This window comes from Microtus pennsylvanicus, chromosome 1 (assembly GCF_037038515.1).
Source record: "Microtus pennsylvanicus isolate mMicPen1 chromosome 1, mMicPen1.hap1, whole genome shotgun sequence".
Taxonomy (NCBI): Eukaryota; Metazoa; Chordata; class Mammalia; order Rodentia; family Cricetidae; genus Microtus; species Microtus pennsylvanicus.
Genome location: NC_134579.1, coordinates 57,007,582 through 57,020,364, shown reverse-complemented (window position 1 = coordinate 57,020,364; position 12,783 = coordinate 57,007,582). Strand labels below are relative to the sequence as shown.

Sequence of the window (12,783 nt, the reverse complement as noted above, 5' to 3'; positions counted from 1 at the left end):
CGGAATGTAAAATGAGAAAAGATAGTTGTTTTTATTTTTAATTAAAAATACTGGTGTAATCATAGCGTGGATTGTGCTGACGATTCAGGATTATCCTCCCTTTCTTAGAAAAGGCAGAAGGTAAACATCAGGGCTGGGAGTAGGTGTTGAGAAGCAGGGATAGAAGAATTAGGTGTTCCTTGTCATCCAGGATACATTGTTGGTTCTACAACAGCCTGGACTACATGAGACCTAGCCTCGGGTAAGGAATACAGCTCAGTTGGTAGAGTGCTTGCCTACCATGTTTGAAGCCCTTGCTCTGCAAGCCTGAGAACCCATATAAAAAGCCAAGTAGAGCTTCTTTTACTTGTAGCCCCAGGATGGGGAAGCAGATGGCAGAAATGGGTGGTAGATTCTTGGCTAGCCAGTAAAGAGCAAGCTTCTATTTCATCGTGAGACTATTTCAAAGCCCTGGTTTTCTGATAAAACTGGCCATGGTGGTGCATGCCTGTGATTCCAGCCCTGGAGAGATGAAAGTAGGAGGATCAGAAATTCAAATCATGTTTAACTACAGAGCAACTATATATGAAAAAAAGGGTGGAGTGGGGGGAGGGAGAGATGGCTCAGCAGATATAAACACTGACTGCTCTTCCTGGGTTCTGTTCCCTGCATTTACATGGTGGTTCACAACTAGCTGTAATTCTAGTTCTTGGGGATGCTCTTATGTCCTCCAAATGCATTTGGTATATAGTTATACATGCAGGCAAAAATATTCATACACATAAAATAAAAATATGAAAAAAGTGAATATTAGCCCTAGAGATTAGAGCTAGTAATTCTAAATGCCAAGCTTATAACAATCTATGTTTTAAAAGTCATTTTATTGATTGCTTAGAAATGGTAACATTCTTTCCTAGAAACCACATGAATATGATATAAGATCTTGGCTTACTCCCACAAAAGCTTGTTAGCTATCTATCATCTGTGTAAAGGGGGTGTTAATAATATGTTAGAACCCAGTGTCCTTTTATGATGCACTAGGAAAGTGCACATGGTGTTTCAATTTGGAACCTGAAGCAGACATACTATACTGTTTCTCACCTTCTGATGCCTTTGAGTCCATCCTTAGGTCACTGATGGTCTCTGCATCTTGGAGCTGGGAACCTGTTCCACCAAGACTGCGTCTTCTAGAGACTGCTGCATGGTCCTTAGAGCCTTGAGGAAACTGGGCTGTGGAGATGGAAGGCACGATGGATTATTCTCTTTACTATGCCTCCTTTCATTTTCTGCCCTCAGAAAATATGCATGCATGGGCTCAGCACAGTTTAGCCTTCACTTCCAAAAATCCTTTTGGGAGATGGTTCTCTTTCCCCCAACTCTTTGCTTTCTGTTCTTGTTCCTACTTCATACCTCAGGGGTGGTGTTCCACTACCTTCTGGCACTTTCTATTTCTACATCTTGCGGTAGAATGCTGGGATTCAGCATACTGCTGAATCTGGCTTTTTATGTAGATTTCACGGGTTGAACTTAGGTCATTAGGTCTGAGTACCAAGTGCTTTTATCTCCTCAGTCATCTTGCTGAGCCTGTAAATGCATTTTAAAAATGAAAATATGAACTGAGCGGTGGTGGCTTATGCCTTTAATCCCAACACTCAGGAGGTAGAGGCAGGCGGATCTCTGAGTTTGAAGCCAACTGATAATATGGAGTGAGCTCTGGGACCGCCAGAGCTACACAGAGAAACCCAGTCTTGAAAACCCAAAAACAAAACAACAAAACAAAACAAACAAACAAAAAAAAAACAAAAGAAAAGAAAAAGAAAGTATGGTTTATAGGAGGCATATCTTATATTATAATTGTAAATTTCTCTCTCTCTCTCTTGTGAGATAGTGCCTTATGTAGCCAGGCTATTATTGAGGTCTCTCCCTGTGTAGCCAAGGTATGATCTAACCTCTTGGCCTTCACTTCACTGGATTCCAGGCCTGCTTCCACGCTGGCTTCACATGGTCCTGGGATTGAATCCGGGTATTCATGCATGCTAGGCCAGTGCTCTACCAGCTTCAGCTATTAGCAAGTTCAAGGTCAGCCCCAGCTGACATTGAGACATTGTCTCCTAAAGCAACAACAAAAATAAAACCACCAGTTTGTTATAGTTGCACACTGCATAGGTTGGCTATGCTGACTGGGTAGTTCTCAGGCAGTTTCCTGTGTGCATCTTCCTCTTTCCTGAGTCACCTAAACATTGGTGGTTGGATATGATGATGTGATCAGATTCAGTTTGGAGACCCCCCCCCTCCCTCCCTCCCTCCCTCCCTCCCTTCCTTCCTTCCTTCCTTCCTTCATTTTTGAGGTATGATTTTTCTACATAGCCCAGACTGTTCTGGAACTCACTGTGTAGACCATGCTCTCCTGGCCACAGAGATCTGTCTGCCTCTGTCTCTCAAGCACTGGGATTAAGGTGTGCACCACCATGCCTAGCTAGTTTTGAGGATTTAAAGGGAGGACTACTTTATAGATCCTATTGGGTCATATTCAATGTATTTTGTTATTAGTAGCTATTAATGATCTATGCCCGAAGCCATTAATTCATTAAAGGTTACAAAACCGAGAAATTCTGTTATTTTTATTAGTTTCAGTACTTATGTGAACTAAGTATTGACAATTTTTTTTTTTTTGGTATTTCGAGACAGGGTTTCTCTGTGGCTTTGGAGCCTGTCCTGGAACTAGCTCTGTAGACCAGACTGGTCTTGAACTCACAGAGATCCGCCTGCCTCTGCCTCCCTAGTGCTGGGATTAAAGGTGTGCGCCACCATCGCCTGGCTATTGACAAATTTTGTATAGGAAATAAAGAATTAACAATATTTAGTCCCCATTATACCAGTTAAAAAAATGATCAATTAGGTATTTTTCAAAACTGCCATTAAGAGCTTATAGATTGCTTCTGTTTGGCAAAGTAAATGGAGAGAATACTCATTGCCTCTTTGAAAATAATTGAAAAATACTTGGACTTGTTAGTATGAACAGTGCCTCTAATTATGAAAACAATTGAAATCTAAGACCGAGGGAAGTGAGTTAGGAATATAGATAGAAAAGCAGGGATTGGGGCATATGTTTGCTGTCCCACTGCTGGGGACGTAAAGATGCAAAGATGCGTAGAGCGCTGGAGCTCGCTGGCCAGCCAGCCTAGCCCAAAGGTGAGCTCTGCGCTTGGCCGTGTCTCAAAATTAAAGTGGAGATCAGGAGAAGATACTCAGCCTCAACCTCTGGCCGCTACTGCACATGCACATGAGTTTTCATGCACATGCGCACACTCAGGAACACACACCACTACCACCACCCATCAAGTTTAGCTAAAAATAAGCAAATAAAATGAATAATTTTTTTTATGAAATCATGTAGTGGTATTATAAGGTAAATTCCAAAGGAAGCTCACTGTTACTCAAGAATGCATTTTGACCACTCCTGTGCCATCACCTCTTCCTTTTTTCCCAGTTTGAAAGCTGAATGGCTTTATAGTCAAGGCAAGGGACGAGCATATCGGCCTGGCCAGCACATCCAGCTTGTGCAGTACCTGGCTACAGTCTGTCCTCTTATTTCTGCACTGGGCCTTCAGACTGCAGAGGATGCCAAACTCGAGAAGATTCTGAGTAAGCAGAGGTAAGCCCGTTCATTTGTGGCAGCTGAGGGATTTGGAGGTGAAGGTATCCCAGACTTTCTGTGGTTAGAGGGTTCCATGGCAGTTGCTTTGCTAAGCAGTTCTTGAGTGGGAGACCCAAACAGTATGATAACGGAAGAATGGGAGGTTTGTCAATGCCAAAGTTAGAACCCAGTGGTAGATCTGCTTTGCATGTGTTAGACCCTGAGTTTGAGTTACAATACCACAAGAAAAGTATTTGGCCTTTGATATAGATAGGTGCCTCATGTAGCATGTTGAGTGCTCATGTTAACAAATATGGCCAGTGTGTTTAGTAATCCCTTCTCTTATCAGAGATCCTGTCTTTCAGTTTTTCACATATGAAATTGTGTTTGTATGAGGCCATGTGGACAGTTAATTGTATAGCTAGAGACAGGGTCTCATGTAAACTAGATTGGCCGTCAACTCACTATGTTGGGTGACTTTGAACCTCTGACTCTGCTGCCTCTAGCTCCACAGTGCTGGCTTTACAGGTATCTGCTGACATCCCCATCTTTATCTAACAGTTAAAAAAAAATCTTAACTTTTTTACACAATGCTTTCAACGAGACTATAGTTTGTCAGCATCTAAAGACGCCCTTGCAGACTTGTTAGGTTTCTGTTGTAGCATGTTAACCGAGGCGGCAGGAGAGCATGCCTTCTTAGTTGGCGGAGATGACGGCAGATGTTGTTGGTTTCTAGGTTCCACCAGAGGCAGCTGATGAACCAAAGCCAAAGCGAAGAGTTGCCTTCTCTTGCTCCTGTTGAAACAAGAGCACCCCTTACCCCTGAGAGCTCAAGCCCTGTTGAAGATTTCCAGGAAAGCGGTAAGGAAGTTGTGGCCCAGTGCCTAAGAACACCTTACTCCTCTACTTTTCCTCAGCTCACTTACTGGGTCATGAAACAGTTTGTTTCAGACAGGGTCTCTCTATGTAGCTCTGACTGGTCTGAAACTCACCATGCAGCTCCCAGGCTAATCTTGAACTTGCTTCAAATCCTCTTGGTTTCCTTCCTTCTTTTTTTGTATTTACTTTATGCATGTGTGTGTTGTTCTACTACTTCCTCGGGATCTTTGGTTGCATTGGTCCATGGGGGTAGAGGGGGCAGAAGCGGGAAACAGGGTTTGGATGGCTGTAGGTATGATGGAGATAGCCTTCCAGGAGATGATTTTAATGAATTATCTTGACTTTATTCCAGATAATAGGAAATATATAGGATTGGGAAGCCTGGGGACCAGCGTGGACTAAGCTGCCTGCTCCTATCACGAGGCTGGGTTAGTGGCAGCACGTCCCTATGAAAATAGCTAGAGAATGTCACTTAATTGCCGTGTGGTCCACAGGGGAAGAATGTTTGCAGGGAACTATGTCAAGGGTCATGCTGGAGACATACATCCAGCATCCAGGCCTAGGAACAGCCTCCAAATAAGGGCAGAGAAAGAGAGAGCAGGAAGTCTCCCTGGTGGGAGGGAGTCCTCCATGTTGCCAAGCTTAGAGAAAGCTGTCAGGCTATGGTAGACTACAACCTCTGACAAGCAGAGTCTCCCAACATGTATGAGAGTGTTTGGATGAGTATTGTATGTATATGGGAGTCTGTGGAAGGCAGAAGAGGGCATCGGATTCCCTGGAACTGTAGTCACAGACAGTTGTGAACTATCATGGGTGCTGGGAACTGAACCCTGGGCTCTCTGCAAGAGCAGCAAAAATTCTTAACCACTGAGCCCATCTCTCCAGCTACTCCTAAGCCCAGAAAAGGGAGTCAGATCTCCTGGAACTACAGACATTGTGAGCCTCCATGTAGGTGCTGGGAATCAAACTCAGGTCCTGTGTAAGAGCAGCCAGTGCTCTTAACCACTGAACCATCTCTCCAGCACTATGTTGTAGGAGGTCGCTTGTTCGTTTCCTGGCCACCCAGACTCCTGAAATAATTGTACAGAAACTATATTATTTGCAATAGCTTAAGCATATTTCTAGCTTGCCCTTATATCCTAAACTAACCCATCTCCATTGATCTGTGTATCGCCACATGGCTGTGGCTTACTGGATAAAGTTCCATCCGAAGTTTGTCTCTGGTGGGGCTACATGGTGTCTCCTGACTCCGCCTTCTTTCTCCCAGCATTCAGTCTAGTTTTCCCCACCTAGCTCTACTCTGCCCTATTACAGTCCAATGTAGTTTCTTTATTCATTAGCCAATAAAAGCAACACATATACAGAAGGACCTCCCACACCAGCACCAAGAAATTCATTTTTCTTTTTTTTTTCCCCAGTTTTTCAAGATAGGGTTTCTCTGTAGCTTTGAAGCCTGTCCTGGAACTTACCCTGTAGACCAGGCTGTCCCCGAACCCACAGAGATCCACTTGCCTCTGCCACCCAAGTGCTGGGATCAAAGGCATGAGCTACCAATATCTGGCAAAATTCATTTTCTTAAAAATGTTTGGTTTGACATTTTAGTCATGTTGGAGGCAATCAGTTTATTGTGCTTACTATATTTTAGGGATCAAATTTCCTTAAATGTGAACAACTAAGGGATTAAGGAGATGGCTCAGTGGATAAACGTGTTTGATGTCCAGCCTGACAACCTGAGCTCAATCCCTCAAGCACACATGGCAGAAGGAGAAAGCTGACTGCTATAAGCTGTCCTTTGACCTCAGCATGCAAACTATGGCATGTATGTGTACACTACACACACACAGAGTACACAAATAACTGGAAAAAATGTTTTAAGTATATAATTAAGAAGGCTCTTCAAATATTTGATGATTTAAATAATGCTCTCTCGGTTCTTCTAGAGCCTGTTCTCCAAATCAATTCTTGGGTTGGGATAAGCAGTAATGATGATCAGTTCTATGCTGTTAAGAATAACTTCCCAGCCTCTGGACACACTACAAGATACTCTCGGAATGACCTGCACTTGGAAGACATACAGACAGATGAGGACAAGCTGAACTGCAGTTTGCTCTCTTCAGAGTCCACTTTTATGCCCGTTGCATCAGGATTGTCTCCAGTATCTCCCACTGTGGAGCTGAGGCTACAGGGCATCAACTTGGGCCTAGAAGATGATGATGACGATACAGATGAAGCCATGCAAAGGCTAGAAAGCCAGGACTTGGACAAGGACAAGGAAAAACCTTTGTGGGATACAAATGAGAGTTCTGCTCAAGTGCTGAAAAGTAAGATGAGTGCAGAAGTAAAGGAGAAAGCGGGGCTGTTTCCTTGTCCCAAGTCAGTGCTTATCAATGCTCTCTTGAAGGAAGATAACCATGGTCTTACATCTTTTCCGGAGTCAGTTGGACATAGTGTGTCCCATGTAGAGTCAAACAGTGAAGAAACCATGTCTTCCACCTCTTCAGAGAAATCTCCCTGCAGAATTTTTACCGAGAGATCTGTTGCTTTGGGACAAGATAAAGTCACCCTTCAGAAACTGAATGCAGCCGCCACTAAGCTTCAGGCCTGTTGGCGGGGCTTTTATACCAGGAACTACAGTCCACAAGCCAAAAGGGTACGTTATGAAATCCGGCTGCGCAGAATGCAGGAGCACATTGTCTGCCTGACGGATGAAGTAAGGAGGTAGGTTGGCTTGGGGTGCCGGGTTCTGAAGTGTTTTAGAACTCTGCTGCTGTGATCATGACACCAGGTGGCCACTGTCAGTGTCCTCATCCCAGATATAGCAGAAGCCACCTGAGAGTACAAATTGCCACATGCATCTCCATTCTCAGCATAGCAATTAGCACATAGATGTAGTATCACAAACGACGTTGAGTGGCTGTAAACTACATAGGCATCTATGATTCTCAACAGGGGGCAGAATCTGTAGAAAAACAAGATGAGGAGGAAGAAGTCCACATAGAATCAGTTAGGTGACATAAGAGCTAGAGAAAGATCTCAGGGATTCCAAAGGGACTAAAATTCTGGGGCTAAGGTAGGAGTTAGTCCTCAGTTCCAGGGCATACTTGTTTAGCTGACTGCCAACCTCTGACAACTAGGAGTTCATTAGTATTGGGATTAATGGTGTTTATCAGTATTATAGGTGGCTTAGGGGAAAGTAGCGAAGGAACAGCCAAGAGAGGATATTCTATTCATTTCCAGTGGGGCAGAATGTTCGCGGAGAACTGAGAGGTGCTTCATGAAGGGGAGAGAAAGTGATGCTAGATTTAGCTATTGGTTGTAATTGGTGACCCTCAGGACTGTCCTCGGGTTCCATGATTTGCTGAACGGGCTTACAGAACTCAGGAATCGTTCTGATCATGGTTGCTGTTTACTATAGCAGATACATACAGATTGAAATAGGGGAAATCTCACAGGGCAGACCTGGTACAGACTTCTAGAGGTTCTCTCCCAGGTAAGTCTTAGAGGTACAGGGCTTACTTCCCATCGCTGGGCTATAATGTTGTGCCAACCTGAGACGTTTTCCCAAGCATTTCAGGTCATGGTTTTTACTGGGGTCAGTTATTTAGTCTCTCATGTGAGTGACTTGAACTTACAGAGATTCACCTGCCTCTGCCTCCCGAGTGCTGGGATTAAAGGCGTGTGCCACCACCACCCTGCTGGAGTAAGTTTTAAAAATGGTGTGTTAAAATGTTTGGGAATAGAGTGAGATTATGACAGTAGATTGATGGGGTTGTTATTTTTAGGTAGAGCATCCACTCGAATATTGAGCCTTTAGAACAAAAGTGACAGGAACGGGGCAGAGAGGAAGCCTGGTGCTGAGACACCAGTGAGTAGTGCGGAGTGGGAGAACGGATTAGGATAGCATTAGGATAGCAGGCATTCTCAGGATGTCTTAGGTTCCTGTTGCCTTGCTGAAACACTGTGACCGAAAGCAACGTGGGGAGGAATAGATTGTTGCAGTGTATAACTCTCTGGTCACGCTTCATCACTGAGGGAGTAAGTGAGAACTCAAAGCGGGAACCTGAACCTTGAGGTGGGAGCTGAAGCAGAAACCACGGAGGAACATTGCTTACTGGCTTGTTCCTGATGGCTTGCTCCGCTTCCTCAGCTTGCTTGTTTGTTTGCTTACTGCCTTCCCTCCCTCCCTCCCTCCCTCCCTCCCTCCCTCCCTCCCTCCCTCCCTCCCTCCCTCCCTCCCTCCCTCCCTCCCGATAGGGCTTCTTTGTGTAACAGTGCTAGCTGCCCTGGAACTAGCTCTTGTAGACCAGACTGGCCTCAATGAGGCTCACAGAGTTTCTGCCTCCCAAGTGCTGGGATTAAAGGTGTGCTCCACCACCACCCGACATTTATTTATTAAGATTTATTTATTATGTATACAGTGTTCTGTCTGTATGTTTGCCTGCATGCCAGAAGAGGGCACCAGATCTCATTGCAGATGGTTGTAACCTACCGTATGGTTGCTGGGAATTGAACTCAGGACCTCTGGAAGAGCAGCCAGTGTTCTTAACCTCTGAGCCATCTCTTCAGCCCTCCATTCTGCTTTCTTATTCAACTCAGACCATCTGCCCAGAGGGTGTAACCCCCGTTGGCTGGGCTCTTTTTTATTAATCATTAATCAAGAAAATGTCCCATAGACTTGCCTATAGGCCAGTCTTATAGAGACATATTTTTCAATTGAAATTTCTCTTCCCAGATATTTCTGGGTTTCTGTCAAGTTGCAGAAGAACTCAACCAGAACAAGGAATTAGATAAAGAATCACTTGAAAATAGCAGTGAGAAGCAGTTTGATGACTTTGTATAAAAGAGCTAATTGAAAGAGCGGCAGTGCTTGCACAAACGAGTCTGCTTTAGCTAAGAAAATGTTCAGAGAAAGGAAGCCTCTGCTGGAGTTTGCTGCTTAAAATCCAGGAGTGCCGGATGGCGCAGAAGAACGTCTTGGAGAGTTTAGAGAAAGTGGATAACTGTCTTGGAAATTCTGAAAAGGGGTGACGTATGTATGGCTCAGGGGTAGAGCCTTTCTTTGTCTAGCAGGCACAAGGACCTGGATTCTTGATCCAGTACTGCAAAGATTAAAAACAAACGTAAAACAAAGTTCAGGACAAAGGGGGGGTGACGTCTAGAGTGGTAGTGGACAACTAAGGAAGGCCCTGCTTTGGGACAGGCCTACGAATCGAGACGGCTCCTGTAATTGAGAGGAAAGATTGTGGTATGAGAACAATAGGTGGGAGAGTCTGTGGCCCCAGGGAGAATCAGGGATGGGGCAAGTGCGATGGGCTCGGTTGACGTCTTAGGAGAAAATTGTCAGTCTGTGATCCTGAGTGCCTAAGTGTGACTGTTAACATTCAGAGGCTCTGAATAACCAGCCTTTTCTAGGCCCGTCATCTTGTGTTTGTCTGGGAGCCTGAAGGGCAGATAAAGAGATGTTTAATACATAAACATGTGCGCACACACTCACACTCATACACACATTCCCCCATTGGTAATGCTATGTACAATGAATAAGGAAACTTCAGTTTCACTTACATCTCATTTGGCTCCTGTCTTGAAGCGTGGTTCATTCTGAGTTGTGCTTGAAGCATTTTAAATAAGGCTAGAGCTTAGCTATTCAACAGTGGAAGCAGTTGCTATTAGGTTATTAATCTCTTTGTAATGCATTTGCTTAGTAGTTGTAACAGGAAGTTTACATCAAAGCCTTCTTCCTCACGCTAACATGATCTTTTGAATCATTGTAGATTAAGAAAAGAAAGAGATGAAGAGCGTGTGAAAGCTTCTGTACAAGAAGAAGCTGTCAGATTCCTTTGGAACGAGGTAAATGCCCACTGCCGATTCCTCTAGTGTATGTGAACACAGACAATTTCCAGTGAGACCAATTTTTTTTTTCTTTTGGTTTTTCAAGACAGAGTTTCTTTGTGTAGCCTTGACTGTCCTGGAACTCATTCTGTAGATCAGGCTGGCCTCAAACTCACAGAGATCCACCTGCTACCTCGCCTCCCGCGTGCTGGGAGTAAAGGCATGCACCATCACCTCCCGGCCCCAAATAATTTTAAGCCTGTGGTTTCACTAGTACTGTAAAACTTTAAAATATTACAGTATTACTAATATTGTAATAGAAAACTTTTGAATTGTGGGGTGGTGGTGGCAGCACATGCCTTTAATCCCAGCACTTGAGAGGCAGAGGAAGGCGGATCTCAGTGAATTCGAGGCCAGCCTGGTCTATAAAATGAGTTCTAGGACAACCAGGGCTGTTACACAGAGAAATCCTGTCTCGAAAAGCAACAACAAAACAAAACAAACAAAATTCCAAAACAACAAAAATACTTCCTAATAATAATTTCTTAGAAATATCTTTTTTTCTTATAAATATCTTAACAAATAAGTTGTTGTAATTATATAGAACCAATATATTAAGTTAATCAATTTTTAAGTTTTTTATTTACTATTAGTAGGGGACTGGTTAAATAAACTATAAAAATAACAGCGCTATATAATGCTATGGGACGATTAAAAAGAGTAAAGTAGTACTATGGACTGACCTGGAAAGATCTCCAGAGTAATACTAATAAAGTAGAAGATGGAGCTTAGCATCCACTTGGTTTGCAAAGCTGAGGACCAGTGAATGAGTTCACGGGGTGAAGGTGCATGTCATTAATATTGACAGCCTGAATTTGGTCCCTGGGACCACATGATGAAAGACAAGAACCAACTTCTGCAAGTTGTTCTCTGACTTCCACAAGCATGTGTGTGCCCCCATCTATAAATTTAAAAATTTAAAAAATATATATTAAAACTGTAAGTATATGGGAATATATAGAAAAAATTCTGAAAAGATATACTTTAAACTCCTATCAGAAAGTACTTGATGACACAGGGCTATGTAGTGAGATCCTGTCACAAAAAGCAGACAAAAAATTACCTTGGATATTAGTCACAGTGAAACTAAAAATTCTATTTCATTTTGCTTTTGAGATAAGTTTTCATGTGGTCCAGGTTAGCCATACACTCACTGAGCTGAGGATTGGCCTTGAACTCCTGATCCTCCTGCCTGTATCTCACAAGTGTGCAGCATCACAACGGATTTGTGTACTTTTGGGCCTTGAAACCAGGGCCTCATGCATGCTAGGCAAGCACTATACCCACCGAGCTACTCTGTATCACTTTCTTGCTTGCAATTTAAAATAAGAATTTATGTGTATGGGTGTTTTGCCTGTTGTATGCATGTGCACTATGTGTGTGCAATGCCCTTGGGGCCAGAAGTGGGTAGTAGAACCCTATGAGATGAAGTTACAGATGGCTGTGATCTGCTGTGTGGTGCTGGTCTTCGGAAAGAGTGGCAAATGTTCTTAACCACTGAGCCATCTCTCCCATACCTTGCTTGTTTGTTTGTTTGTTTCTTGAGATAAGGTTTCTCTATGCAACAGCTCTGGCTGTCCTAGAACTCGTTTTGTGGATCAGGCTAGCCCCAGACTCACAGAGATGTGCCTGCCTCTTTCTCCCAAGTGCCACCACCACCAGACACAACTATTTATTTATTTATCTTTAAATCTTGGATTATTTTAAATTCTTCGTTTGCTTATTTATTTGTTTGTTTGTTTGTTTATTTATTATGTATGCAGTATTCTGCCTGCATGTGTGCCTACATGCCAGAAGAGGGCACCAGAACTCATTATAGATGGTTGTGAGCCACCATGTAGTTGCTGGGAATTGAACTCAGGACCTCCGGAAGAGCAGCCAGTGCTCTTAACCTCTGAGCCATCTCTCAGCCCAAGGCACAATTTTTATAGTAAAAATTCGAAATTATTTTTACATCTTAAGATATAAAAGGTCATATTGTCAAGAATTTGGAAATATTTTTAGTCATTTTAGAAAGTTATAAATACTACATTTAAAAATAGGTAGAAACCCTGTGTCTGCATGTATATTTAAAATAAACTGATTTTAGGGGCTCCATTTATTTATTGATTTAGGTGCCAACCGGCCTTATTGACTATAGTTTGTACATTGGTGACCCCTTAGTTAAGGAGTTAAGATGCTATTGTACTTTCCGTTTTTCTCCCGTGGAGCAAGAGAACTGCTTTGGCATTGGTCTCTGTGCTGGTGACTGCGCTTTGCTACCAAGACACAGAACACTGTACATTCCTGGTTAGGCTGGGAGGCCTATGAGGAGGATGGGGAGTAAGGAATGAAGGCAACTGCATGACTTCTGGAAAAATAAAAAGCTCAGGACATTTAAAAAAGGCCAGATTTTTATC

At 43.3% G+C, this 12,783-nt stretch overlaps 1 protein-coding gene across 1 annotated transcript in view; it reads left to right on the top strand.

Annotated features, from left to right (window-relative positions):
- The window catches only part of Cep97 (centrosomal protein 97), a 31,839-nt gene that overhangs the window by 10,876 nt on the left and 8,180 nt on the right, over positions 1 to 12,783 (top strand). The window contains exons 7-10 of the mRNA XM_075964398.1: positions 3,470 to 3,634; positions 4,353 to 4,477; positions 6,436 to 7,213; positions 10,267 to 10,342. Of these exons, the coding sequence (XP_075820513.1) occupies positions 3,470 to 3,634; positions 4,353 to 4,477; positions 6,436 to 7,213; positions 10,267 to 10,342 (1,144 nt within the window). The remainder of the gene's footprint in view (positions 1 to 3,469; positions 3,635 to 4,352; positions 4,478 to 6,435; positions 7,214 to 10,266; positions 10,343 to 12,783) is intronic.